At 41.6% G+C, this 26214-nt stretch overlaps 1 protein-coding gene across 2 annotated transcripts in view; it reads right to left on the minus strand.

The window, feature by feature from the left end:
- LOC111867931 (phosphatidate phosphatase LPIN1) overlaps positions 1 to 26214 on the minus strand; it is a 104824-nt gene that overhangs the window by 57434 nt on the left and 21176 nt on the right. For both annotated transcript variants that reach the window (XM_023858163.2, XM_023858162.2), the window contains exons 2-3: positions 13845 to 14698; positions 2715 to 3686 (exon numbers count right to left, since the gene is read on the minus strand). In XM_023858163.2, the coding sequence (XP_023713931.1) occupies positions 2715 to 3686; positions 13845 to 14033 (1161 nt within the window). In that variant the 5' untranslated portion in view covers positions 14034 to 14698. The remainder of the gene's footprint in view (positions 1 to 2714; positions 3687 to 13844; positions 14699 to 26214) is intronic.

Consider the following 26214-nt stretch of genomic DNA (forward strand, 5'->3'; position numbering starts at 1 on the left):
ATAGTAGAATTATTTGTAAATGATGGATTGGGAAGGAGGTGGAAGGGAGCAGTCTTGGCCTATTGGCCTTGTGCTGCCTGGGAAGACTGAGAATGATCACAAAAACCATCAGTCAGGAAAAATGAGGTCACTTTCAGAATCTTTCATGAATGTGTATATTCTAATGTTACAGTAAAATTGGTGCAATTAATGTAAATAAATTATTATCTCTCCTATGGGTTGCACAAATTGACAATTGCTTCAATTACTGAAACAAAAAAATTCAGTAAATTAATCTGTTATATACAAATTACACTGACAGAACTAATGAACACCATATATGAAATTGGAGAGTGGCCCAAGGACTTTACAGAAGTGACAATGATTGCCTTAAAGAAAAAGACAAAAGCTACAAAATGCAGCGACCATCGCACAATAAGCCTTATTGCACATACAGCAAAGATAATAGCAAAGTAGATCAGTTTGGATTTAGAAGAGGAAAAGGAACCAGGGATGCAATTGGGATGATGAGAATTATAGCAGAACGAACTTTGGAGATAGAGGAAGAACTGTGTGTTTGCTTCATAGACTGACAGAAGGCATTTGACCGTGTAAACTGGACAAAATTAATGCAGATCCTAAAGGAAACAGGTATGACCTTGGGGACAGAAGAGGATACTGTCATTTGTAGGAGAATGCTCTAGATCGCATTAAGTGGAGGAATTGTTTTGGAAGAGACTGTGGACCTGTCATCTGACAGATTACTGATGATGATGATACAAATTACTTTCAACACCAGGCCTTAAGCACATCTCACACAGTGGCATGTTAAAACTTGCCAGCTGGATATCTTACACAAGCCACAGGCAAGACCTAATGAGTTTTCAGAAAAATTCTGAATTCCTACAAAAATACCAAATGGTTACTAAAAATACCACCAACCTTGTAAAGAAAACCTTTAGTTTTACAAACAAGGTTCATTCTAAAAGTAAGTTCCATTCACTTTCTATTACAAAAGTTTTCTTTCCACAATTCTGCAACTCTTCCAAATACTCTTGTGTTTCTACTGTTCCCAGTACAAGGCTCAATTATTCTGAATCATCAACTGCAAAGTCAAAATCATGTAAAGCAGCTGCATTTTAGATATTTGCTTTTAGCCATATACTTCACTATTCCAGAAGTTGTGATGGCCTTTGTTACTAAGAAAATAAATGTTATGGCATTCCTACACCAACATTACTTCTCTGTCTTGGCCTCATCTGATCTCTGGCTGTTCCAAAAGATGGAATTTCACTCTGAAGAATATTTCAGTCAATCACTCAAAAAAATGTACAAAAGAAAATGTAACACTAAAAAGTTCATAAAACGTTTAAAAATTTGGTACACAGGTGCCCGGTATATAAAAAGGGAGGAGACATGTCTGCATAAAAGTGAATAAGGTTTGTGCATTCTGATTTCACAATATTTATGTCAAAATGGAATGTACGTGGGGCAATCCAAAAGTTTCCGAAATTTGAATTTTGCGCACAAATGGTTATGAGTACACCGAAATACCGCTAGGTGTTTCCTCACACATCCTTCCTGAATCAGTGTGGCAAGCGGAGTCAAGTTGAGTGGTTGGCTTTATTGTTGGTGAACGTATTTCCATTGTTGTGTTTCCGTGAGTTTGCAGTTTTGCGATGGCTGACCTGAGAGAGCAGCGTGTCTGTATAAAGTTTTGTTTCAAACTTGGGAAAACTGCTGCAGAAATGCACCAAATGTTGAAGCAAGCGTTTGGTGAAAACAGTTTAGACCAGACACAAACTTATAATTGGTATAAGCGTTTTAAAAATGGCCAAACATTGACTGATGATGACGATCGTTCGAGACGGCCGTCAACGGGCAAAACACCAGAAAATGTCGCGAAAGTTAGGGATCTGAATCTGCAAGATCGTAGACTGACCCTCCAAAGCCTCTGTAACACCTTGGGACTAAGTTATGGTACATGTCAATGAATTTTGTCAGAGGAACTGAACATGAGGATTGCGGCGAAGTTTGTGCCACGACTGCTGCAAAATGAACACAAGCAGCATCGCTTGGAAGTCTGCAGGGAACTTCAGCAACTGCTTCAAGAGGATCCAAACTTTCTTTCGAAGGTTGTCACTGGTGACGAAAGTTGGGTTTATGGCTATGACCCTGAAAGCAAGCAGCAATCATCGCGATGGAAGAGCCCTTCTTCACCTCGACCAAAAAAAGCTCGACAAGTCAAGAGCAACATAAAGTCCATGGTGATCTGTTTTTTTATATTGACGGGATTGTTCATAAGGAGTTCGTCCCTCCTGGTCAGACAGTCAATAAAGAGTTCTATTGCGATGTTGTAAGGCGTTTGAGGGAGAACATGAGGAGAAAGCCTCCAGAGAAGTGGCGCATGAACGACTGGGTACTCCACCATGACAACGCACGACCGCATACGGCTTACACAGTGCAGGAATTTTTGGCTAAAAACAAGATGGCAGTTGTTCCCCACCCACCGCACTCACCAGACTTAGCTCCATGTGACTTCTTTCTCTTCCCCAAGATGANATATTTTGGTAACTTTTGGATGTAACCATGTATGTTTGGAATTTGCAGTTCTCAGGTTCACAGCCTCTCAAGAGTCCTCTTTTGGCCCATTCAATGAAATAACTGTCATTCATGACAGACTGGTGGCATACCAATTTGGTTTGCAGATTCACATGCAAAGTGTGGCCACATACCTCTTGTGAAGATGATCCATTTTCAGTCTGGCTATTCAAATCCTCAATCGGGAACACGCCTTGATCAGATGAATCATCCGTTACACCTTGCTGCATTTCACTTGAGGTCTTTGCCAGCCCATTGGTATCATTTATATCAAACTGTTCAATCTGATTGCTGGACCCAGCTCCATTTTTCCTCTGCGCTGCACCTTTCTTCTTCATGAGCGACTTCCTACGGCGTTTTCGTTTCCCTCCAGCATTAGGTTTCAAAAGATCTTCATTACTAGCAGCTGAAATGTCCTTCCCAGAATCCCTCCCCAACACACCATGGCTTGACACCTGTTCCTGATATGAGCTAGAATCTTCTGTGGCACTCTGTCCATCTAACACATCTTCCACCAGTAAACCTTCATCATTTCTTATGGAAGGAACATCATCTTCCACAATTAATGAGATTGGGCGAAAGTCAGCTGCAACAACACTGATGAGACGTAGTTTCTCAGATTTGTCGCCATCATTAGAAACGGTTTCTGCGCAGAATGTTTTGGGAACAGAAGTACCAGCAGTTACTATGACAGGTTTCTGTGACTCTATATTATCTTTGGTTACAAAACTCTCTGCAGAGCCATCTTGATCAGGTACTTGGTTTTTTACTTGACTAGAATCCTGAGACAGCTGACCAGCAACTGAGTCTTCACCCTGTACTTCCTCAAATCTGTTTTGCTCTCCACTGCATGCAATATCAACATTCTTGCCATCTAAATCTGCATTTCTGCAAGTATTATCATGAATCTCGATATCTGTTCCTTCTCTACCATGGAAATGGGGTAGGAAATCATCATCAGGGATAGGAGAGCAGGCAAGATGTGGAGGGATGATTTCATCATCTCCCAGCTCACTAGGAGTTACTTCCTCCACAAAGAATGCCTCGCCTGAATCTCCAAGTTTCATGTGAATATTAAGTGCCTCGCCATTGATCTCGATATCAACCTGCCAAAAAAAGAGAACACAATTATTCTCTGGCACAAGTTTCCTACATCACTCTAGATACCCAAAATTAATTCCATCAGCACCAACTCTATTATTCCGAACAGTGGTTACCTGTTTCAGTACACTTTGGGTTCCATAATCCATTACATAAAGTGAAAATAGATGTATTACACATGTATACTGGAAAGAGAATCTCCAGACAAGCAGGTTTGGAGGAATAATTTAAAGAAGGCCAAGGCCTGACTTCAGGTAGCAATGCCAGAGGAGGAGGAAGGGGAGGGGGGAGAATAAGAAGAAGGATACACATGTATGTGTCAGTTCTAGCCAAACATCAGACTACATGGACTAACTTGTCAAAGAGACAGTAGAAATAAAACTATACCTGAATAACATCAACCGAAAGGAAAGATTCAGACTTATTAAAGCATGGAACTCCAATACCAGATTATTAAGGTAACCCATTCCATATATTACTGGAAAACACCCAAGAGGCCAAACACATAGAACATGCTAAAAAAAAAAGATAGGAAAACAGGAGACAAAATAATCAACAAACAGGAACACCAGGTTAAGTGACATGGTGATAGGTTAGTCAGATGGGTGACCACATAATTTTACTCTGGCATCCTACCACATACTGCGCCAACAGGAGGACGCAATGATTGACAGTCTGGTATCTATATCAGTGACATATGGGCATTCAACATAATGACCTTGATGATGGAAAAGCAGGTCTCTGAAATGTTGGTTCTAACTCAAGACTGAAATGGCTGGTCACCCAAGAAGATTTTAGTCTATCCTCCCTGACAGATCTGAATCTTGCATAATGGTTTTTGTGTGTTTAGTAACTTCCCTTCCTTACTGAAATACACAATTTCCATAGCGCCTCTGATCTCCTGTTACTTCAATTTTAAGTAATGGTCCAATGATGGGACCCATGGTGTGCTGAAACACGCAACTAGTGATACTAAATAAGAGTGTTGTTGTTGATAGAAATAACATGTGAATTCCTATAGTGATCACAAAAACACAAATAAAACTGGTTTCCTACATCCTTACTTAAATAAGTAGTAGTACTCCTGGCATCAAGAATAAGACATTCAGGACAACAGAAAAACATCATTATCAGACATTCCATGCTCCAAGTAGGAGTCAACCCCATTATCCCATTGCTCAAGCACTTCATTACTTGCATGACTTATATCATACAGTCATAGGGATCACTATAATTCAGTTACTAAATCTAACCAAAGCATTTATGGCATAAAACATAAGGAAGATGGAAATTCACAATGTAACCATGATTTACACACATTTAAAATAAAAAAGTTCATGAAAGTGCAGTCACAAGGTGAGTCTGCAAGACATGTATCCTGAAGTGATTCACTGAACCTTCAACATGGATGTGTCGCCATACAACACAAATAAACTGTTTTGCTACACAGTTCCTGCAAAAATTTAGACCTTTAGTATATGACAACATGAGCTTTTCTCCTTCCTCCTCCAAAGTCACTGCACTGAATCTATCATCCATTGTTTCACTGTTATTTCTACATCATTTGTGATTATGGCCTTCTGTTCCTCTGCTTCCAATGCTGAAGCAACATCTGAGGAGATAGAAATTAAAATAACAGCTGAGGATAACAAGGATAGTACCTTACAACGGGCATTAGTTACTTCCACATTCTTCCAAGTTCACAACTATACCCCCAATGAATACTACAAAAGTTATGCAGCTGAGAAAGCATAATTATACAAAATAATGCAGCTCATACAAATATGATCTGAGAGCCATGATATGATTTAAATGTCAGTTACCTGAAAAAGACATATGGCAATCAGATTTTCTGGACATCTTTCACACAGCTTTCAGAGCATTTATGTATTCATCTGTAACCTACTCAGACATGCTGTACCAACCCTGAAGTAATGTCACATAAGAAATGACAGGACTAACGATAATTATGAGTTCAGAACAATATGTGAGGAAGTAGCTAGATATCTTAAGGTACTAGTGGAAAAGTCCTCTTGAAATTCACAGGAAAATAATTTCTTTCATGCCTTCATCCCTCATTCTTTTGTTCATTACTTCCTTTCTTTTACCCCTTCCTTATCTTTACTTCCTTCCCTGAATAGTTACATCATTATCCTGCAGACAGCACATCACTTGTGTAAAGAAGTACGAGTACATACCAAACATATTCACGCCCACACACATAGTCAATAATAAACTTTATCCTGTTATATACATATTATGCCAGCACTTATTTGAAGAAAATGTGGAAAACCGTGAAAATCTTTTGTCACGATAGTTGGTATCATGACTAGGATTACAGACACAACAAAGCAGTTCAGATCTATTTCAAAGCAGAGAAACTGAACAAAACCAGGAAAACTTCAGCTAGGATTTCTGGCCTCCCAGCCAACAGTGAAAACTTAGGGCTTCTGGCTCATGCTATCACAGTACGTTCCCATCTGTCAAACATAACATCTGTTCTAACACCCAGAATAACCCCTGAATCCTGTTAACCAACATGACACATTCTCTTACAAGATATCAAACTGTTCACTTCACACCACCATTAGTAAACTACACGAGTACATGTACATGTACAGTACCCAAACATGTGCTTCTAATACCATTTATTTGAACACAAACATATACAAGCTATATCTCTGAAGTGAAGTTGTCAAAGAACAATTTCATATTCAAACAGAAATTTGATGTCACTGATCTAAATATTCTGTACAATACTGTAAACAGGTAAAGGTAAAAGAAAAAGTTGTCCCCGTGCTCAACAAATTAAGCACTATGCCATGAAGGCGTATGGGGGAGTGAATGTAAACAAGACATCTTAAAAAATACAGGGCACTCGAGACTGCAAACAGAAATGTTTAAGACTAGGAGCTATGTAGATATTTATGTGGATCCTTTAAAAAAAGGCCATGAGGTGACGTCTGAACGTTTGAAATGATGGATTCACCTATCTGCTGAGTCTGCATAATCCATTTCGGAAGGTGCCATTCCTTTCTGTTCCACATGTCTGGCTAATTTCAATACACTAAAATGTTATTCTTTACACTTCTAAGTGACTGCAACAACTGGGGATTTCAACCCATATCACTCATCGGGCAAAAAAAAAAATAAAATAAAGCTAACCCTGTAACAGGCTGTGAAGGCCCATGGGATTATGAGATGTCAAGGCTCTCACATCTTTTAGACAATCGGCTCACAGATGGCAGTAGGGTTGTCAGCCTTACGTGCTGGCCACTCTTTACACCCCAGGAAGATTCCTGGTACTCATTTCTGTTAGCGGCTGACACAACCCCAGGGCCATAGTGCGGCTGGAAGGATTAGGTAAATTGAAAAAAAATCCAATAACCTCATCAGGAATTAAATCTGCAACCTTTCTGCTTGTAGCATAGTGCCTCAACCAGCTAGGCTACTGTGCACCCCATTCATCATGGCTCACACATCTGTAGGAAGTAAATCATTTTAACTTAACTCCATGGTGCTGCACTTTTTCCTAAAAAGATGGTGGCTGCTAAGCTTGTCAAGATATTTCTTGCTTTTATGAAAGCCAAAAGTTTGTTACTTGTATCCCTCTGTTCATCTCTTTTTCCAGTTAATTTTTATTTCAATAAATTTATTTTTCTGGCTGCTAAAAAAGTCCACCACTGAATCCTATCATGAGCCAGTTCAAGCCAGTCTATGCTTTCACACTGCACTTTCCTATAATTCATTCAATTATTATTCTTTCATCTACTACTATGTCTCCCAAGCAAGTCTCTTCCTGTACAGTTTCATAATTCAGTTTTATATGTATTTCTCATCCCTCTCAAGCTCATGCATTTCACATGTCAATATCTCATTCTCCTTGTTTTAACACCCAAATGATATTAGGTGAAACTTCTAAAGAGCCGAAATGTACTTTATGTTATGAGATGTAATTATATAAATGTCTACAGCCCTTCATTATACCCAAAATTCTTTGGTCCAAATATTCTCTTCAGTGGTTCATCCTCATACTATCATTCTCAAGGTCCAAATATTCTCTTCAGTGGTTCATCCTCATACTATCATTCTCAAGGTCTCTTTGCTTGTGGATTTTCTTATTTTTCTTTCTACCCTGAAGATGGAGGCCATACGTTCCTCCAAAACGTTGGTTAACACCACATCTACATGGTGCCACATCCCAGAAGACTGCTTTCTTCATAGTCACCGCTGTGGAAACCTCAAATCTTACGTATATGATGACAGGTTTCATAGACTGCATTCTTCACTAAATATTTTTACAGTTATCAAATCAAGGTGGATAAGATATACAGGACATGTAGCACACATGAGGTGGATGAGAAATACATACAAAATTTTAGTCATAATAGCTCATGGGAAGAGGCAGTTGGAAGACCTAGACACAGATGGGAGGTTAACATTAAAATATATTTTCGAGAAGAGATGTGAGGGTGTTCACTGGATTCATCTGGCTCAGGACTGGTCTGATGGTGGGCGCTTATGAAATGGTACAATGAACCTTTGAATTCCAGCAACAACAGCTTAGTGAGTATTACCTTCCCATGAAGGGCTCTGCTCCATTCAGGTGCACTCCCCCCTTTTCAAGCACCTCCTTTTCATACATAAAAAGTAAAAGCCAGGTTGTAGTTTGTGGGGGGGGGGAATTGTATGTACACAGATGAACAGCAAGAGTAAAGTCATTCAAGCAGAAGGCCACAGAAGAGAATATGACCTCAAATAACCTCAGATTACAAGACATCAGCCCATCATAAATGTGATGATTATACCATTTGCTCCCCAAAGCTTTTTATCCTTGCTGGCATGTGTATCTGGCAACAAATGTGTTCTGTGATGTAACATCAGTAGCAGACAGTCCACTCTGGAGCTACTGTTCAAACATGGCTACTTCACAGCTCTGATTCACAAAATTTAGAGGTGCCAATGATTGCAAAATGGAGACTTACATAAATACTTTTCTTTTTTTCTTTTTTTTTTTCTTTTTTTTACTGATTACATTCCAATTCAAGCCTTTGCTTCAACACTTTAGAGCCTTCTTAAATACTTATTAAGGCAAGTGATAATGGGACTCAATGGGTAGAGGCTCAGATCGTTCAACTTAGAACAATTCAATCAGAAAAATGTAACAAACTTCCACACTACATAAACTCAGTTGACAGTCACACCACATAAATTGCCTTCCTGGGGCACCACTTACAAATCACAATAAAAATGTCTCATCATACACAATTAAGTAACAAAAACTTGTTGTCCTATGCAAGATTTGAAGTGGGTACTTCCTGAGTATGAGTCAAAAATATTACTGCTGAGCTAACCATATTTCATGCACAATGTGCATGCATTTGTTATGTATGCATATGTAAAATTTCTTGGCTATGTAATCATTCAATAATAAAATATCAGGACTACAGTGAGGTAGCAGCTCAAGACAAAACAATTCAACAACAGAATTAGTCTCCAATAATTTCAAGCACAGGAGAAATTTAATAACAGTACCTCAATATTAGTGAATAATGTTACATAATCACAATAACTGTACCTTACATAATGTCGGTAACATTTCAGTCATATAAGAGTTAACAAAACCAGCATTAGTCTTTATTAACAACACTAAGCTTTACAGCCTGTTCCTTGGAAACTGCTCTTCCATGAGCAGTATATACATTCTCATTAAACTGAATAGTTCAGATACAGATAAAGGTACAATATATACCCTATATACAAACCAGACAAAGGTAACGAGTATTTCTACCCTGAAGACAAACATAGCAGGTTCCTCTCAAACATTATCATCACCTATAAAACAATACACAGTCACTATTCAAAAAACTAGAATGTAAATATTTGTCCTTTCCATTACAAAACTATCCTAACTCTATGGAACTTTTCCTCCTTTTACTGTTAAGTAAATGTACACCCACAAATGGAAACAGTAGCTAAAGACCAGTACACAGACTTTCATTCAGAACACACCTGTCCTGAGATTTTTCGTAGCTTTATTGAGTTCAAGGCAGATTCCATAAAATAATGGCAAATTAACAAGAGCCACAGCAGCTTTGTTTCACATCCCTTCTGCTCCATCCTTCACGGTTAACAAATCTGCCATTCAATAGTCTGTTCATGTATGAAGTTGATACAGGTTTGTAAAATACAATGACCAACTACTAGGCATGTATGACATATTCTGTTCATGGATATCCCTTTATCATGAAAGCATATTAAATAAACCCTGTTAGATTGTTTTCTAAAACAAAACATTTAATCATACATGTGTCTTCCTTGTTCATCTCAAAATTTCTCCTCACCCATCCTCCACGAGGTCAAACTTTCAAACAAGGTTTCAGGTTAAATTAAAGCACCTGCAGTTAGTGACCCTACAACAGGTTACCAGCTCCCTATACTGTCTTTTAACATAAGGCAAGATTTAGTGTATGCTGGAGAACAGGAGCTACTTCCTGCTGCATATTCTCAAAACTTACCATAAAACTAAATTTTGCATTATGAAACTGAAACAATAACATATGATTTTGTTCTTAAGATGATTAACAGTCAGGATGGTTCAGTTAGTTCACAGACTGGCTGGCTGTGTCATAGCTCAAGGGGTTAGTCGCCACCTTTCCACCATGGCAGCCCAGGTTCAAGCCCAGGTTAGGTCACTGGCATCTGTGGTGGACAAAGTGGCAATGGGGTAGGTTTTCTCCAAGTATTTCAGTTTCCCCTACCAATCATCATCCACCACCTGGGGCTGCTACAATAGGCCAAATAGTGGCCAACTTACCAAGTGGACTCAGTCTCACCCCACTCAAAGAAACTAGGCTACTTAGAACAGCGATGAGCTACAGGCTAGATGGTTTGTGTTCAATTCCCGGCAATGCAAGATTCTTCTTTTCTCCACAGCATCAAGCCTGGCTCTTGGGCCCACCCAGGGTACTATCCAATGGGTATGGGGGGAGGATTTCTCCTTAGAGTAAAGCAGCAAGGGTGTGAAGCTGAGCACTCACCTTCTAGTACCGAGGTCAAGAAAGGTGGAGCTATACCTCCATGGCACAGTGCTTAAATAATTAAGCACAGTGATAAGTTCACCTTTTTTTGGTGGATTAACAGAAGAATCATAATACTTTCACACACATATGGAGGTATTAAAGATGTCAAAATGGTACCTTTTTGCTTACACTGAGTCATATTAATTGAATGCACATAAGCAACAAACTCTAATACAACAGAAAAAAAATGTAGTGTACATGTTAAGTCAAAAGTTTTTTGAGCCTTTCATTATACTGGTAAAACTTCACTAAGACACTGGATTTTGAAGGTAAAAGTCCTGCTCAATTCATCAACCATTTTCATGAGATGTGCTGTAACGATATCTTACCATACATGTCTACCTTGTAACTGGCTACATTCCAAAGCTTCTGCATATATCTCTTACTCAATTCTAGTTACATGTCCACCCCACCATAACCTCCTTAATACTAACACAGTAACAACACAAAACACATGTTTCTCAGCATACAATTTCCTCCATGCCCCACTAGTTCCTTTCTATTCACAGCAAAAAACTTTAATACTTTATAAATAAGGAGTTTGGATGGTGCAGTTGCTACAGCAACTGGCTATGGACTGGACAACCGAAGGGTTGGAGTTCAAGTCCCAGTAAATTCAAGAATTTTCTCTCCTCCGCATCCAGACCAGCTCTAGGGCCCACCCAGCCTCCTATCCAATGGGTACCAGGGGCAGGAAGCTGAAGCTGACCACTCACCTCCAACTAGTCCCAAGGTGTAGAAAATGAGGATCTATACATCCATTCCCCCATACACCTTCATGGCATAGTGCTTAATTAGTTAAGCACAGGGACAACTTTACCTTTCCTACTTTTTAAATGTGTTCTTCTTGTTCTGGTCTTAGTGTATGAGATAATACTTCAGAAACTATTTAACATGGAATTTCAAGCCTACCTCCTTACTGCACAGAATTGTAGTCACACAGATCTACTACTGAATTTGTTTTGTTTTTTTTGTGAAGAACTTATTATTTAAGTACAGCTTCTATCTACATTAAATCTGCTAGGTAAAATCTCCAAATTTCACACATCTGACCTCTTGTAACTGCTGACTTGCAAACCACATTGCTTACTTAAAGTGCAGATGTTCTTATGCTTCATCTCAGCATCTAATGTCACATCTAGCACCAATCAGTGGTTCATTAGTTATCACCATCAAATGTGCTAAGAAAATTTCTGCATATTCCAATGAGATTTTACATTCTATAAAAAATCACCATAACACAAGTTGCATACTGTTGGAAGAGCTACTGGCATTAGCACACTACTTCAGGGCCTTACATGAAGTAGTGCTACTTTTGTTCATGCCTCACAAGTTCATGAATCTGCCATTTTGTTCTTACTGACTCTAGAACATCATGAATTACAATATTAAAATTCAAATTTATACTGTTGTGTTCCATATCAAAGCCAGAGCGGCCGGCGCCTAAGGCTAACAAGATCACTGCCACCTATGAGCCGACTGTCTAGATGTGGGAGTCTCGACCTCTCACACCCATATGGGCCTTCACAGTCTGTTACAGGGACAGCTTTACCCTTTAACTGCAGCTTGACTATCTGAGAGAATACAGATGTTCCTATTTTTACAGTCCCTATCTGGATTCTCTGCTGCACATACCTTGATGGCATACACTTCTGCCCGGGAACACTGTGATGTATTTCCCAATGCTGCAGCTAAGCTTCTGCCTCGTACCATAACCACACACCTCAGCCCCAGCGCCTTTATTTGAGCTGGAACCATCTATGTACTAGATTAGGCTCCCTTTCCTATTGGGCTGAAACCTGTCTTTCTATTCACTTCAGTCTAAGAATCTGATCATGAAAAGTTTGTCAGACATGTCTCGGTATCATTTTATCAGTTCCCATTGGTATGATGGGTTCATCTTTAATGCTGGGTCACAACAAGGTAAATAGCATAACACAGTACTGTGACTACAATATAAAGCATGAAGATATAACATGAATTCCTAAAGGTCATATTAACAAAATTAGAGACTTAGAATTTAAGTCTTCATTTAAACTCATATGATAGTCTTACAGCAGTTTTTGCTTCTTCATATATAATTCCAATTTTTTTCTTTGGTGGGCGGCTTCAAGAAACCCCTTTCAATGAGCTAGAAGTGTTCAAATCGTTTTTGCCAAATAGGTGGATAATAATGCGTTAAAATTAACATCCAGAAAGTTGCATTTGATGGTAATTTGAGTGGGCTTTAATGGCATACCAGTAAAATTTTGTGTAAATTAGTCCATTTGAGGGAGACATAGACACGGTGTGGTTATCTCACAAGCCTACTTTTTCCTCCCCTCAAGGGAGGAAACAAAGCTTAAGAGGAAGCAACATAATTGTCTTATCAATTCAATCTTAATTTTTGTAAGGTTGAGACATTGGATGGGTATCCTGGATAACAGAATTTTCAAGCTGAACGATAAGGAGTGTTCCTAAACCAATTCTGAAATGTGTACATATTTCATGAAAGGCTTTCAAGGAAGCAGTCATGTAAATAATCTAAAGGATGAGCCTCAAGACCTTTTACCTAAACTTTTAGACGACAAAATGTCATTCTGTGAATCACTGATTATTTACTAAATCTTTACCAAATGTTATGATGCTTAAGAATAAGGGTTTTTAAGNTTCAGTCATTCTGTGAATCACTGATTATTTACCAAATCTTTACCAAATGTTATGATGCTTAAGAATAAGGGTTTTTAAGGAACAGATTAGGAATTAATCATGATCAATTAGAAAAGAAGAGGAATACTTGGATACAAATGACAATATAGCACCCAAATAAAAATTTATCTTGAGTGGATGTCAAAATCACAATACTTTTAACAGTAACAATATTCTTCAACATTCCGCCTACATGACAAGTTTGAAATTCAGCATTTTTCAACCACCTTACAAAGGACTGAAAATCAATGCAATGCACAAATCTACTAATACTAAAACCACAGCCATCAACTTCCATTCACAATCATTACGAAATATTATAAATCAAAGATCACAGCAGCACAGTTCTGAAAAAAATAATAACAATCATGAATCCCCCATCATATAACTTACCACTTTTTCTCTGCTTCGTAGGACACCCAACTTCCCAAAACGAACATGGAATGGTGAGCATCTGAAGCTTCCATCTGGCTGTTCAACAACAACCACATCGATGGCTCCTGTTAAAGTGGCTGCATTGATTTCATTGTAGAAGTCTCTGAAGTTGCTAATCACCTTGCCAATGTAGTTCATGCCGTACATCACAGCAGAGTTTGTGTGAAATCCTTTGTTTGAAATAACGTTACTGCCTTATCTTCCAAAACCTAATCTTCTGGCATTTTAATAAATACGTTATATTATTATGACGATCTTTTATGAAGCATCAAGTCGATAAGCAACAAACTCAATGCCTCCTTATCAGAATTACATATATTTTGTGCCCAGACCTCTTTGTTTCATCCGCAAAGGTTCTCTTTTATACAGTATCAGATAGTGAACAGTTCAATGTACTACCATGCACATTAAGCATCTGAACCAGCAGATACATGTATCAAATCAACTAAACTCCCCTGATGTGCAGAAAACGCAAATTCTCTGTCTAATGCTAGTGCTGCGAAGTCTGTCAAACGTCGAGAGCGAAGGCAAACTACCTGAATATAAAATTAAAGGATATCGCTCTTTAAGTACGCGTTCTGGTTCCAAAATCCAAGTTTATATCTTAACGCAGGTAGCCCTGCAAAAAAAAAATGTTCAATCACTCATCCACTGCATGCGCACTTGTCACTTGTATACACACGCACAACTCAATCGATGTGCAGACTTGTCTGCAGACAACCAGCTGTTGCCAAGTTGTAGTGATAGTGCTGCTATCTAGTGATAATCGCTTGAACTTACGTTCTTCTCTGTGCGTCTCGCTAACACGAACCCTGGAACAAAAGATTTGAATTGACACTGACATATAAATCATTAATTAACTGCATTAACATTGCTGCTTATTAAACTCCGCCGTGAAACAACATGGCTGTAGCTTAATATTTTTTCTAACACTTCAATCTTATGAGTAGCAGAATAAACAAGATTTTTATGACATACTCGTATGATGTGGCGTGTTTTATCGCCTGATCGCATCGTCCGATTCCTTTTGAACTCTTATTGACACTAACAATATTTACACGGCACGTAAGCTTATCTTGACAACATATTAGTCACTTCAATTTGAAAAAAGTGGGAAGAGGGAGCAAATTTCCCCACCTGATGTCTTCAAACATCTCAGGGCACAACGTCTCTCGAGTGATATCTTCCGATAAGCAGATCTAAGTAAGTTATTTATGAGTGCCGCGCCATAGCTCAAGCGGTTAGTCGCTGGCTTCCAACCGCGGAGGCCCGGGTTCGATCCGGGGTCTGGTCAAGTAGGATTTGTGGTAGACAAAGTGGCGCTGAGGCAGGTTTTATTCGAGTACTTCGGTTTCCCCTGCCAATCTTCATTCCACCAATTGCTCCACAATCACCCTCACATATCATCAGGGGCTGGTACAAGAGGCCAGAAGTGACCGCAGTAGAAGTGACTTAGTCCCACCCCACTGGCAATAAAAAAAACTGTGCCACGCAAGCTTATGATTCTGAAGCGGTCTCTTACTGTGACGGAAGAATGTAAATTACAGGTACGTGAATACTGAGGAAGTAGTATGTTACAGTTATGACAGTCAACACAACAATAAAGCGGAATATCTTTCTGGTGAAGACAAAAACAGATGCTGATATGTATCTTATTTATTTCATATAAGCATATATTTCTCGCTATATGCTTCGACCTATGATTTAGTTTATCGTCATGCACTTTCTATGATCTGTAACGCAAGTTGTTAAAGTCAGTTGTCCCAATGTGGATCCATATTGTGCAACTGGTGTCTGTTATATATNGGTATACGTATGATCATGCTTCGAAGCGCTGGTGGAGGTCTTCGTATAAGTGATGTGCTCGTAATTTCATGTTTTCTTTCTGTGCTTATTTCGGATTTATGTAGGAGAGTTGGGTGCCTGAATATTAGTGAGCACTAAGATTGCCCCCTGTTGGTGTGGTGCTATTCTTGAAGCTGCAGTATCCGTATTGGAACAATAACTTCAATAACTTGGGTTATNATAACAGCTACACCGAGGAAGTAATTTCTGCCGAAGAGATATGACGTAAGTGGGGAATGCAGGACATTACATAACCTTGTGGTTTATACAGGACTCCTAGCATCGTTGGAATAGTGAAATTGGAAAGTTACGAGGGCTGGACACCAGCCTCACATGCATATACAACATCAGACAGAGTTTTTGTGGGAAGATACAATAGTAATAATTGGAAATTACGACGTAGAAGGACAACATGAAGAGACATGTCCGATAATCTGTGAGGATGGGAGGTGGACGGGAGGTGGATGGGAAATGGATGGAGGTGGATGGGAAATGGATGGGAGATGGATGGGAAATGGATGGGAGATGGATGGAGGTGGATGGGAGATGGATGGAGGTGGATGGGAGATGGATGGGAAATGGATGGAGGTGGATGGGAGATGGATGGGAGGTGGAAGGGAGGTGGATGGAGGTGGAGGGGAGATGGATGGGAGATGGAGGGGAGATGGATGGGAGGTAGATGGGACGGACTCAGCTGTGTATCCAACGTGAACTTTGTTGTTGAACCTTCGGTTCTGTTCTTAGATATTCAGTTAGTTAACTGTGAAGGGTCATTATCTGACGCTGTAGGTGCCTGAGGATCATGAAATAGTTGACCAGACCCGGGATCGAACCCGGGCCGCCGCGGTGGGAAGCCAGCGACTAACCGCTTGAGCTATGGCGCGGCCTCGTGGCACAGCTACTGGTTTATACTTTATACCTACTGGCCTTAACTTCCGTAGATTTCAAATTGCATCTTTCAGACGTCAATGAAATGCCCTTCACAAGCTTCCACACGAAATCTGTCTGGAGCGTAAAACACCCGCTGGGAAGCTTTCCAACTATTTTAACAGCGGTGCGTCATGGCGCTTGGCGTCCGTTTGACTGTCGTGACAGTAATTCACACTGGATTACGCAAATGCATATTGCACACATGCACTTGGTACTACCGCACTTCTGTGACACTGACAGCAGACAGGTTGGGGCAAAGAGCATGATGAGGACGAAATAAAGTATAAAAGTGCTTCTATAATTCAGCTATAGCGTAGAACGAGATTAAATATGGCTTCGATTTTTCGTTTCTTTGTTAATTTAACGATGAACTTCAACTGCACACCTTGAATGCACATGTGTGACTATCAGGGCAACCCACAGAACTCTGGAAAGGTCTGTGTAGCTTACATAAGTGAAGCCTGGACGGCTTGGAGAGCCAACGAAGAGACACTGTTGGCACAATCGGAACTGTAATTCATGAGGACTACTGAAGATTATACACTACTTCATCATGGATAAATTAAGATATTTTAGTGGAATTAAAGAAAATGTTAAACAATATGTTTCACCATTGTTGTATCCTGAAGGATCGTGATGGGATGTACTTGTAGACCGAGGGGAAGTCTGTGGTTTGGGATCGCTGGAACATTTAAGGATTGAAATTCAAGTCTTCAGAAGTCGGTTTTGAGGTTAATTAGAACGAAATAGTCATACAGGGTTACAGTACGAACATTATTGAGTAGTGATTGATGAACAAGTAGAAAGACGTGAATGCACTAAGCACCAATGCGGTAGGAACCGGCAAGTAGTGGGAGCTAGCCTCCAAGGGTGTGTTGAGTGTAATGCTCGATGATGCACTGAACTGCACTAATAACAGTAATAACACACAAAGCGCGTGAAGCGAGTGATGGTACGAGGAGTCCGACCGAAGTGAACAAGTCAGAAGTCTATCGTGATGTCCGCGGTGGCTGGCACAGCCCGAGTTGTTAGAGGGATTCGAACCCCGAACTTGGTGCTTAGACACCCAGAGACACTACTACAGAGGGGGTTGCTAGATTCAAGACCGACAAGTAATTCGTCTTCCTAAAAGAGGGGTATGCCCATTCAGCTGTAAGGAGTACTGAATGGTCGTACTTACTTACTTATGGAGCTGAGCCCTTCTTGAGGAGCCGCCAAATCTGCAGCTACTCAAGAATTCCCCGGCATTCTATGGAACCCGAAGGTTGATTACCGTGTTCACAAGACCCCTCCACTGGTCCCTATCCTGAGCCAGACCAATCCAATCCATACCATCCCATCATATCTCTCTAGGGTCACAGGAATTCTAAATAATAATCCCAATTAAGAGGATTTTTAAATCACGAGGGGAGAACACCTGCAGGAGCCCATAAGCACGTTTCTCCCCAAAACGGTGATCCTCTTACTTTGTGAAGTAAGCAGTCTTCTGGGATATGGACCCGTGTAGATATTGTGTTAATCGACGTTTCGGAGGAGCATTGCAGTCTATTTGCATCTGCTCACGCTGGTTCTTCGCTTGCGGATTTTCTTCTACCCTGAAGATGGAGGCGATACGTTCCTCCGAAACGTCGGTTAACAAAATATCTACACGGCACCATATCCCAGAAGGCTGCTTTCTTCATAGTCACCACCGTGAAAAACTCAAATCTCTTATTTTATATTTACACAGAATTACGGAGTCTAGACTACCCCATAGAGGAGACTGACATCAGCGCCGCACGTGGTGCATGGTACATGCTCAAGTCTCGCAAACGATAGGCACGCAACAATGGAGGAAATATTGGAAGCGGTGTGTTACAACTAAATGAACAGGACATCCCCTTTGTAAACAGCGTAACGTATCTGGGTGTCACCTTCGACAGGAGGATGACATGAGGCACCATATCGAAAGGACTGTAGCCAGGGCCTTGCGCACGTACATAAGGACCAATTCCCTATTCAGATGTTGGCGTTTAAGTAACGTAAGGAAAAAGATAAAGCTATCCCTGTAACTGGCTGGGAAGACCCACAGGGTTGTGAGGCGTCGAGGCTCCCATTCGGTTCACAGATGGCGGTAAGACTGTCAGCCTTACGCTCCGGCCGCCCTTTACCCCCAGGAAGATTCCTCATACTCATTTCTGTTAGAGGCTGAGTCAACCCCAGGGCCATATTGCGTCTGGAAGGGTAGGTCAATTGAAAAATCCACCTCGTCGGGACCTGAACCCAAGACCTTCCGGCTTGTAGGGCGTTTAAGTACAAATATTAAACTCACGCTTTGCAAAGCTCTGATTAGGTCAGTTATGACTCATGCCTGGCCCACCTGGGGGCATGCGGCCGACGCTTGACACGGGCACACAGGTCCGCGAATTGCGCGTGGCTTTCAGAATTCCTTGCGTGTATATAACTATATAACTAACTTATGTAGGACATAGGCACAAGTAATCCTATACCATGTAAATCTAAATTTACATGGTATTGAACAAGGAGAAGCCATGCATGCCATGCGGCGGTCAGGCCTGCGACCGATCAGCTGACTAACTGCAGTTTTGGAGTGGTTAAATAAGTTAATGGCATAAGCTGCCGCACAAGCCTGCGCTGACAGAAATCCTTTGTATTTTGTATAAATGTTACTTAGTACAGCTCAATGACAAAGGATGCACAGAGTCCATAGTGGTCTGGGCACTGAGACAGCACGGATATACTCCCGCTGAAACTACGATGCAGCAAACGTTGAGCCTATACAGAAAGACCGTCACCGCCCCTCGATGAATAAGAGGCTCAGCTTCGAAACACGTAGATGTCTAGAAGAGAAAAAAATATTTAGTCACAGATGTCGACGAGGCCTGAATCCAATAATGACCGCGCTGGCGAGGACCAGCAGCAAGCTATCCGAGTAGGGAAATCTCAAGCCAGCCGTCATCCATTGAGGACGTGAGGACGGAAGCAGAGGAACATCCGTTGTTGAGAGCCGCTACCAAGCAACGGGTAGTGAAGACAGACTGTGATCTAGGGTGTGCAGTAGCGATTTGTAGAGCGTGTATATTAGTGAAAGTGTTGTAATCGTTCGTAGTTATACCAGTTATAAGAGTTCAATAAATGCAGTTACCATCTACACCCCACGTATACTCACTAACACGACACAATATGTGGTATGAGAATTCTGCAATGTTGTTGTTGCAGTACAACGTGATTTAAGAACCCAGGCGATACAGTTCACCTGGTACGTGTGTGTGTATCTATGCTTGTACAAGTATGTAGGACCTATACAGGCCTATATACCCCCTGCACAGGGCCGCGCCATAGCTCAAGCGGTTAGTCGCTGGCTTCCCGCCGCGGCGGACCGGGTTCGATCCCGGATATGGTCAAGTGGGATTTGTGGTGGACAAAGTGGCGCTGGGCCGGGTTTTCTCCAAGTACTTCGGTTTCCTCTGCCAATCTTCATTCCACCAAATTCTCCATCATCATAATCACCCGGGTCAGGCTACAATAGGCCAATCAGTGGCCGCCGTGCCGAGTGGACCCAGTTGGACTCCACCCCCCACTAAGCGAATTAGATAAAAATGGGGCGGGGCAAATCACGGATACCCTGCCTGTGGGCTGGAAATCGAGCCAGGAGCCTCACGGATACGAAGCAGAGGTTCTAAAGCACACAATCCGTCACTGGGTTATATAAAGTTAAAAATAGGTTTCTCTATGGATAACAATTTCGGGTGATTTTTTATAGAAGTTCTTTTACGTACCAATTTTACCAGTTTTGTGTTTATGAGTGCTAATACGCCTAGCTAACCGCTCCTTTTTACATAGACCTTCTTTATCATTATAATTTAAAGCATGAAAAAATAGATACGAAAAGAAATTAACAAAGAAATAGTGAAAGCCCTAGAAGGGCAGGACGCTTGTAAATCTATGCCAGGAGTATTTTGTATGAATAATGAGGTAATTCGTATGCACTGGACAATGGGTCGCATCACAACTACCGACTTCAGTCAAGGAAAATGGCGTGGACTGTCAATAACGAGCGAGGCGTGGGACGTGGAGTGTCCCTTTGGGGCCTTTTGGGTAATGACATGACATTAAGTCATGCCCATAAACACTCAGTGCTTGAACACAAAGTGCATGACTTGCACAACTGACACTGAGTCTCAAAGTCTCTGCCGATGTCGCAATCCCTCATTCAACTCAGCGTTCAGCTACCAGCGAAGAGAACTCCGTACTGTAGGCGGCTCTTGCCAGCGCGTTCTCGAAAACCATAACTTGGCCTTCAGTTATACGACAGCACGGTTAAAAATTGCAGTTTGCACTGGGAAAATATCTGTTCTCCCGAATATTTTTTCCCCTTGGCACTACAGCCCCAGTGGGCCTAGGCCTACCTCCATGAACTTCTCCGTTCACTTCTATTTTTCTAGATCTTAGACATACGGTAGGACTCCTCGGGCGGGTGATCAGCTCGTCGCAAGGCCTCTACCTGTACACAAACACAGAAAAACGCACACAAACATCCATGCCCTGAGTGGGATTCGAACCCACGATCCCAGCTTCCGAGCGAGCGAAGACAGTACATGCCTTAGACCGCTCGGCTACCGTGACCGCCTCCCGAATATTACCCACCTAAAATTTTGAAGGCCGGTCACGGTAGCCGAGAGGTCTAAGGCATGTACTGTCTTCGGTCGCTCGGAAGCCGGGATCGTGGGTTCGAATCCCACTCAGGGCATGGATGTTTGTGTGCGTTTTTCTGTGTTTGTGTACAGGTAGAGGCCTTGCGACGAGCTGATCACCCGCCCAAGGAGTCCTACCGAATGTGTAAGATCTAGAAAACCGAAGTGAACGGAGAAGTTCATGGAGGTAGGCCTAGGCCCACTGGGGCTGTAGTGCCAAGGGAAAAAAAAATTGAAGGGATGTGATTAAGAAAACAATTTTTACAAACTCCTTGTACATTTTATTTACATATTTATTTACGATTAATTTAATGACGCTGACAACAGCTTGGATCGATCGCAGTGGCCGCACGGTCTAAGGTATAAGTGTGTTTGTGTATATGTAGCGACCTTGCGACATGCTGATCCCCAATCCAAGGAGTCCTACTGGCTACGTATAGGATTAAGAAACTGAAAAAGCGGTCAAGGTCCAACAAGGGACTGTAGAGCCACAGATGGACAACAGCTGAGATTATAGACCCATGCCTTTAGATCCGAATAATAAAGATGAATATGCTTGAGTCTAATGAATCTTAAAAGGATATGAAAGGAGGCGGTCGTGACCTAACTTTGGGTACTATCGCCACAGGTCGGCGTTGGGTGAATATGAACATTCCAGCTCAAAGAATTGCCCTTTAAATGAGCCACGCAAAACAAATTAGTGATGTTCTCGAAACGTCTGTAACGATTTCGAATGGATTTCGGTATCTCAGGGAGATCACCTCCCGGTATAAAACTACTTATGTTGTGTCTCTGTGAAAATAAACGTACACGGACTCGGGTTCCAAAGGAGAAATTTCGGTTTTGTCGAAACCAGCTTTACCAGAACAACGGATTTCATAGCTGTACGGTATTCAATAAACAATAGTGGCCTACCAAGCAACAGTGAATTTCGTTTCCATGGTAACTTAGTCAGGGTCAGTAGTCGCTCACTCATGGAACTGAGCCCTTCTTGATAAGGCTCCAATTCTGCAGCTACTCAAGAACTTCCTAGCATTAATGGAACATGAAAGTTTATTACTTTGATCACAACAGCACTCCACTGGTCCCTATTCTGAGCCAGATCAAACCAATCTATACCATCCCATCCTATCTCTCTAAGATCAATTTCAATATGGCCACCCACATACGTCTTGGTCTTCCCAGTGGTCTCTTTCATTCTGGTTTTGCCACCAATATCCTATATGCATTCCTCTTCTCCCCCATTTGTGTTACATGCCCTGCCCATCTCATCCTCCTTAACTTGATCATTCTAATTATACTTGGAGAAGAGTACAAGTCATGCAGCTCCTCATTATGCAGTTTTCTCCAACCTCCTGTCACTTCATCTCTCTTCGGTCCAAATATTCTCCTCAACACCTTATTTCAGGGTCAGTAGTGTATGAGAAAGTATGTGCAATGGCTTTTCACCGATTTTTTCTTAAATATAAATTGTAAACGTTGATGGGAGCACGCACGGATATATCAAAGAGTGAGTTCCTCAAAAGATATTTGGAGAGAAAAATGCGCACATTGTATTCGGATAGCAGTAAAGGTTCGGCCACACAGAGCGCTACGTACGCTATGTTCCCTATGTTAGCTGCGTCGCAGAGTGTACACAGCGTACGTATCGTACGGAGCGAACATAGCGTAGCGCTCTGTGTGGCCGAACCTTAAAAGAACTGCAGCTTCGTCATACACCACCAAGTAAATCTAACGGTTGTGACTCCAACCCGTAGGTATGCCTTTAGGTCTAAGCAATTGGAAAGCGCAGTACAGTAACTGCGCATGCTCTCTTCTTATTTCTCGCCAATATTTCCAGTTCACGCCATCTTTATCATCCAGCAAATAAATAAGTGCGTGATAATTATATTAACAAAAAAAAAGTCAAACTATCCCTTTAACAGGCCGTGAAGGCCCATAGGTTTGTGAGACGTCGAGGCTCCCACATTTTCTCTAAACAATCGGCTCACATATGACGGTACGGTTGTCAGCCTTACGCGCCGGCCGCCCTTTACCCTTCAGGTAGATTCATGGTACTCATTTCTGTTAGAGGGTGAGTCGACCCCAAGGCCATAGTGCGGTTGGGAGGATTAGGTCAATTGAAAAAAATTACATGAACTAGCTAGCAGCAAGTAAAAGGAAAACTATGTAAGATTTGAGGCTTTCACGGCGGTGACTATGAAGAAAGCAGTCTTCTGGGATTTTGCACCGTGTATATGTGGTGTTAACCGACGTTTCGGAGGAACGTATCGCCTCCATCTTCAGGGTAGAAGAAAAAATATATAAGAAATCTGCAAGCAAAGAGACCGTAAGAACCGGTAGAAGCAGTCTGCTTCTACCGGTTCTTCAAAGGGAAAACTGTTGCCATGTTTAATTAAGCACCACGCCATGGGAGCGTGTGTTGAAGTGTGGATATAGCTACATGTATTCTGAACCTCGCTACTGGACGGAGAGTGAGTGGCCGGTCACCTTCACTCCCGTCCGCTTCAGCCCCCGAAGATGAAACCATACGTACGCAATGAACCTTGATTTTGGTAGACGCTATACCGGGTCTGACTGACCGACTGCTAGATTGCACAGCGGTTGTTGGTTTCGAGTTCGACGGGACTCAAGGCTATATTTTACTGTCTGACGGCTCCAGACCGGTGAGGGAGATAAATAACCTCGTCCTTACCGGAAGCAAAACCTCGACAGTCATGACCGTCATGACCGTTGCAGTCACTGTACTAACTGAGCTATCATTTATGCAGCTGAAAATCGAACTTACAATAAATATTGGAATACAATTCACAACAAGGGTTACATGCGGTCAGAATTATAAGCAGCATGAAGGGAAAGTTGAAGTTTTTAATAAATTAATCCCCACGCTACGGAGACATGTGGGGGAATGGAGGTATAGCTCCACCATTCTTGACCTCGGCACCAGACGGAAATGAATGGTCAACTTCACGCCCCGGCCCTGTACTCCCGGGATAAGATCCCCCGCCCCTCCGTACTCCTTTGATAGGAGCCCATCTGGACGCTCTGAAGAAGAGAAAAATCTCCTAGCCTTGCCGGGAATCGAACCCCGGCAGTACAGGCCGTCGCTATACGGACAGATATCCGGCCTCATATTAAGAAGAACACAGGCATACTAAAATGTTCACATAATTACGTGTACCAGTATATACCGACAGTGAAAAAAATTAGACCTTTGGTAAGTTTCAACATGACACGTAAATTCACGGCTAATGACATAAGTACGTTTTATAACGATACCCCCACCTTCGTCTGCAGGGTTGAAGGAAACCTCGAAGAGATCAAGATTTAAATAAAATATTAAGTTATCCCTGGACTTAACTAATTGAACAATACGCCATGAGGAAGTGGAGGTATGGCTCCACCATTCTTAACCTCAGCATTAGTTTGAGATGGTCAGCTACACTTCCCGGCAGATTTACCCCAGGTGGGAACAGCAGCCGGGACCCATTGTATAGGAGACTGGGTGGGCACGTGAACTCTCTGGACGGTAGGGAGACAACAAAATTCTTGTGACCATGCCAGGAATCGAACCCTGATTCCTCAGCCGTCCAGCTCGTAACGTAGTCGCTTTCAAAACCGACTTATGTATCGCTAATTGAAAAGATCCATATTGAAGGCAATATTCGGTGAAGCCGCCGTATTTCGTGCAAGTTACTTGTCGGGCAAATACAAATAAATTTACAAGGAAATAAGATTTATATTCCAAAGGGTTCTGATGATGGTGTGTAACACTCAGAATTACTCGGTTCTTGAACTTTTCCCATTGTCCGGTAATCTAGAGACTAGAAAACACGACGTTTCGGAACCTGGTGGGGGGGGTTGTCCAGTGATTGAGGTAATCTCTTTCTAAGGGACCAAACTGAGCATGTACCTACCCCCTTTCACCTGAGGACGGAAGGAGATCCAGTTTCCGAAACGTCGTGTTTTCTAGTCTCCAGATACCGGACGATGGAAAAAGTCCAAAGAACCAGTAATTCTGAGATTTATATTACTCGTTATGCACGACGAGTCGTCTTTTAAAAAATATAAATACATTCAGTTTCTGCAGGCGTTATATTCACCGCTGCCGCCTGGAAAGTGATTCGCTCTACAACCAGAACACGAAATTTAATCGAAATACGAGTTACACTCACCAGTTACAGAGCAAATGCATCCTAATGGCCAGACACGATTTCGTTTCGTACGCAACGTGCAGAGAACGCACAACCCTGAAGTGTGAAATTTGTATTGATCGAACATTATGTTCCATGTAATGAGTTTATTTAAAACTTACCAAATCACCTACTCCGTAAGAGCTGAAGTGGTAATTGGCGTTCCCTGGCGCTAGTTTCACGGGTTATTTACCGACACTGTACAAACTTAGAGGTTAGTTAACAACAAATAAAATGAGATAAATACATACGGTCAAACGAAAATACCGGGTAGAAAGATATCCCAAATACACAAGTCAGTTACATTATTATAAAAGTAATAGTAAAGCTATCCCTGTAACAGGCCGTGAAGGCCCATAGGATTGTGAGATGTTGAGGTTCCCACATTTTCTAGACAATCGGCTCACAGATGGCGGTAAGGTTGTCAGCCTTCCGCGCCGGCTGCGCTTTACTCCCCATGAATATTCCTGGTACTCATTTCTGTTAGTGGCTGAGTCGACCCCAGGGCCATAGTGCGGCTGGAAGGATTAGGTCAATTAAAAAAAAATCCAATGACCTCATCGGGACTTGAACCCAAGACCTTCCGGCTTGTAGCATAGTGCCTCAACCAACTACGCTACGGCGTCCCCTTGCTAATTATTATTATTATTATTATTATTATTATTA

The sequence above is a fragment of the Cryptotermes secundus genome, unplaced genomic scaffold (assembly GCF_002891405.2).
Source record: "Cryptotermes secundus unplaced genomic scaffold, Csec_1.0 scaffold267, whole genome shotgun sequence".
Taxonomy (NCBI): Eukaryota; Metazoa; Arthropoda; class Insecta; order Blattodea; family Kalotermitidae; genus Cryptotermes; species Cryptotermes secundus.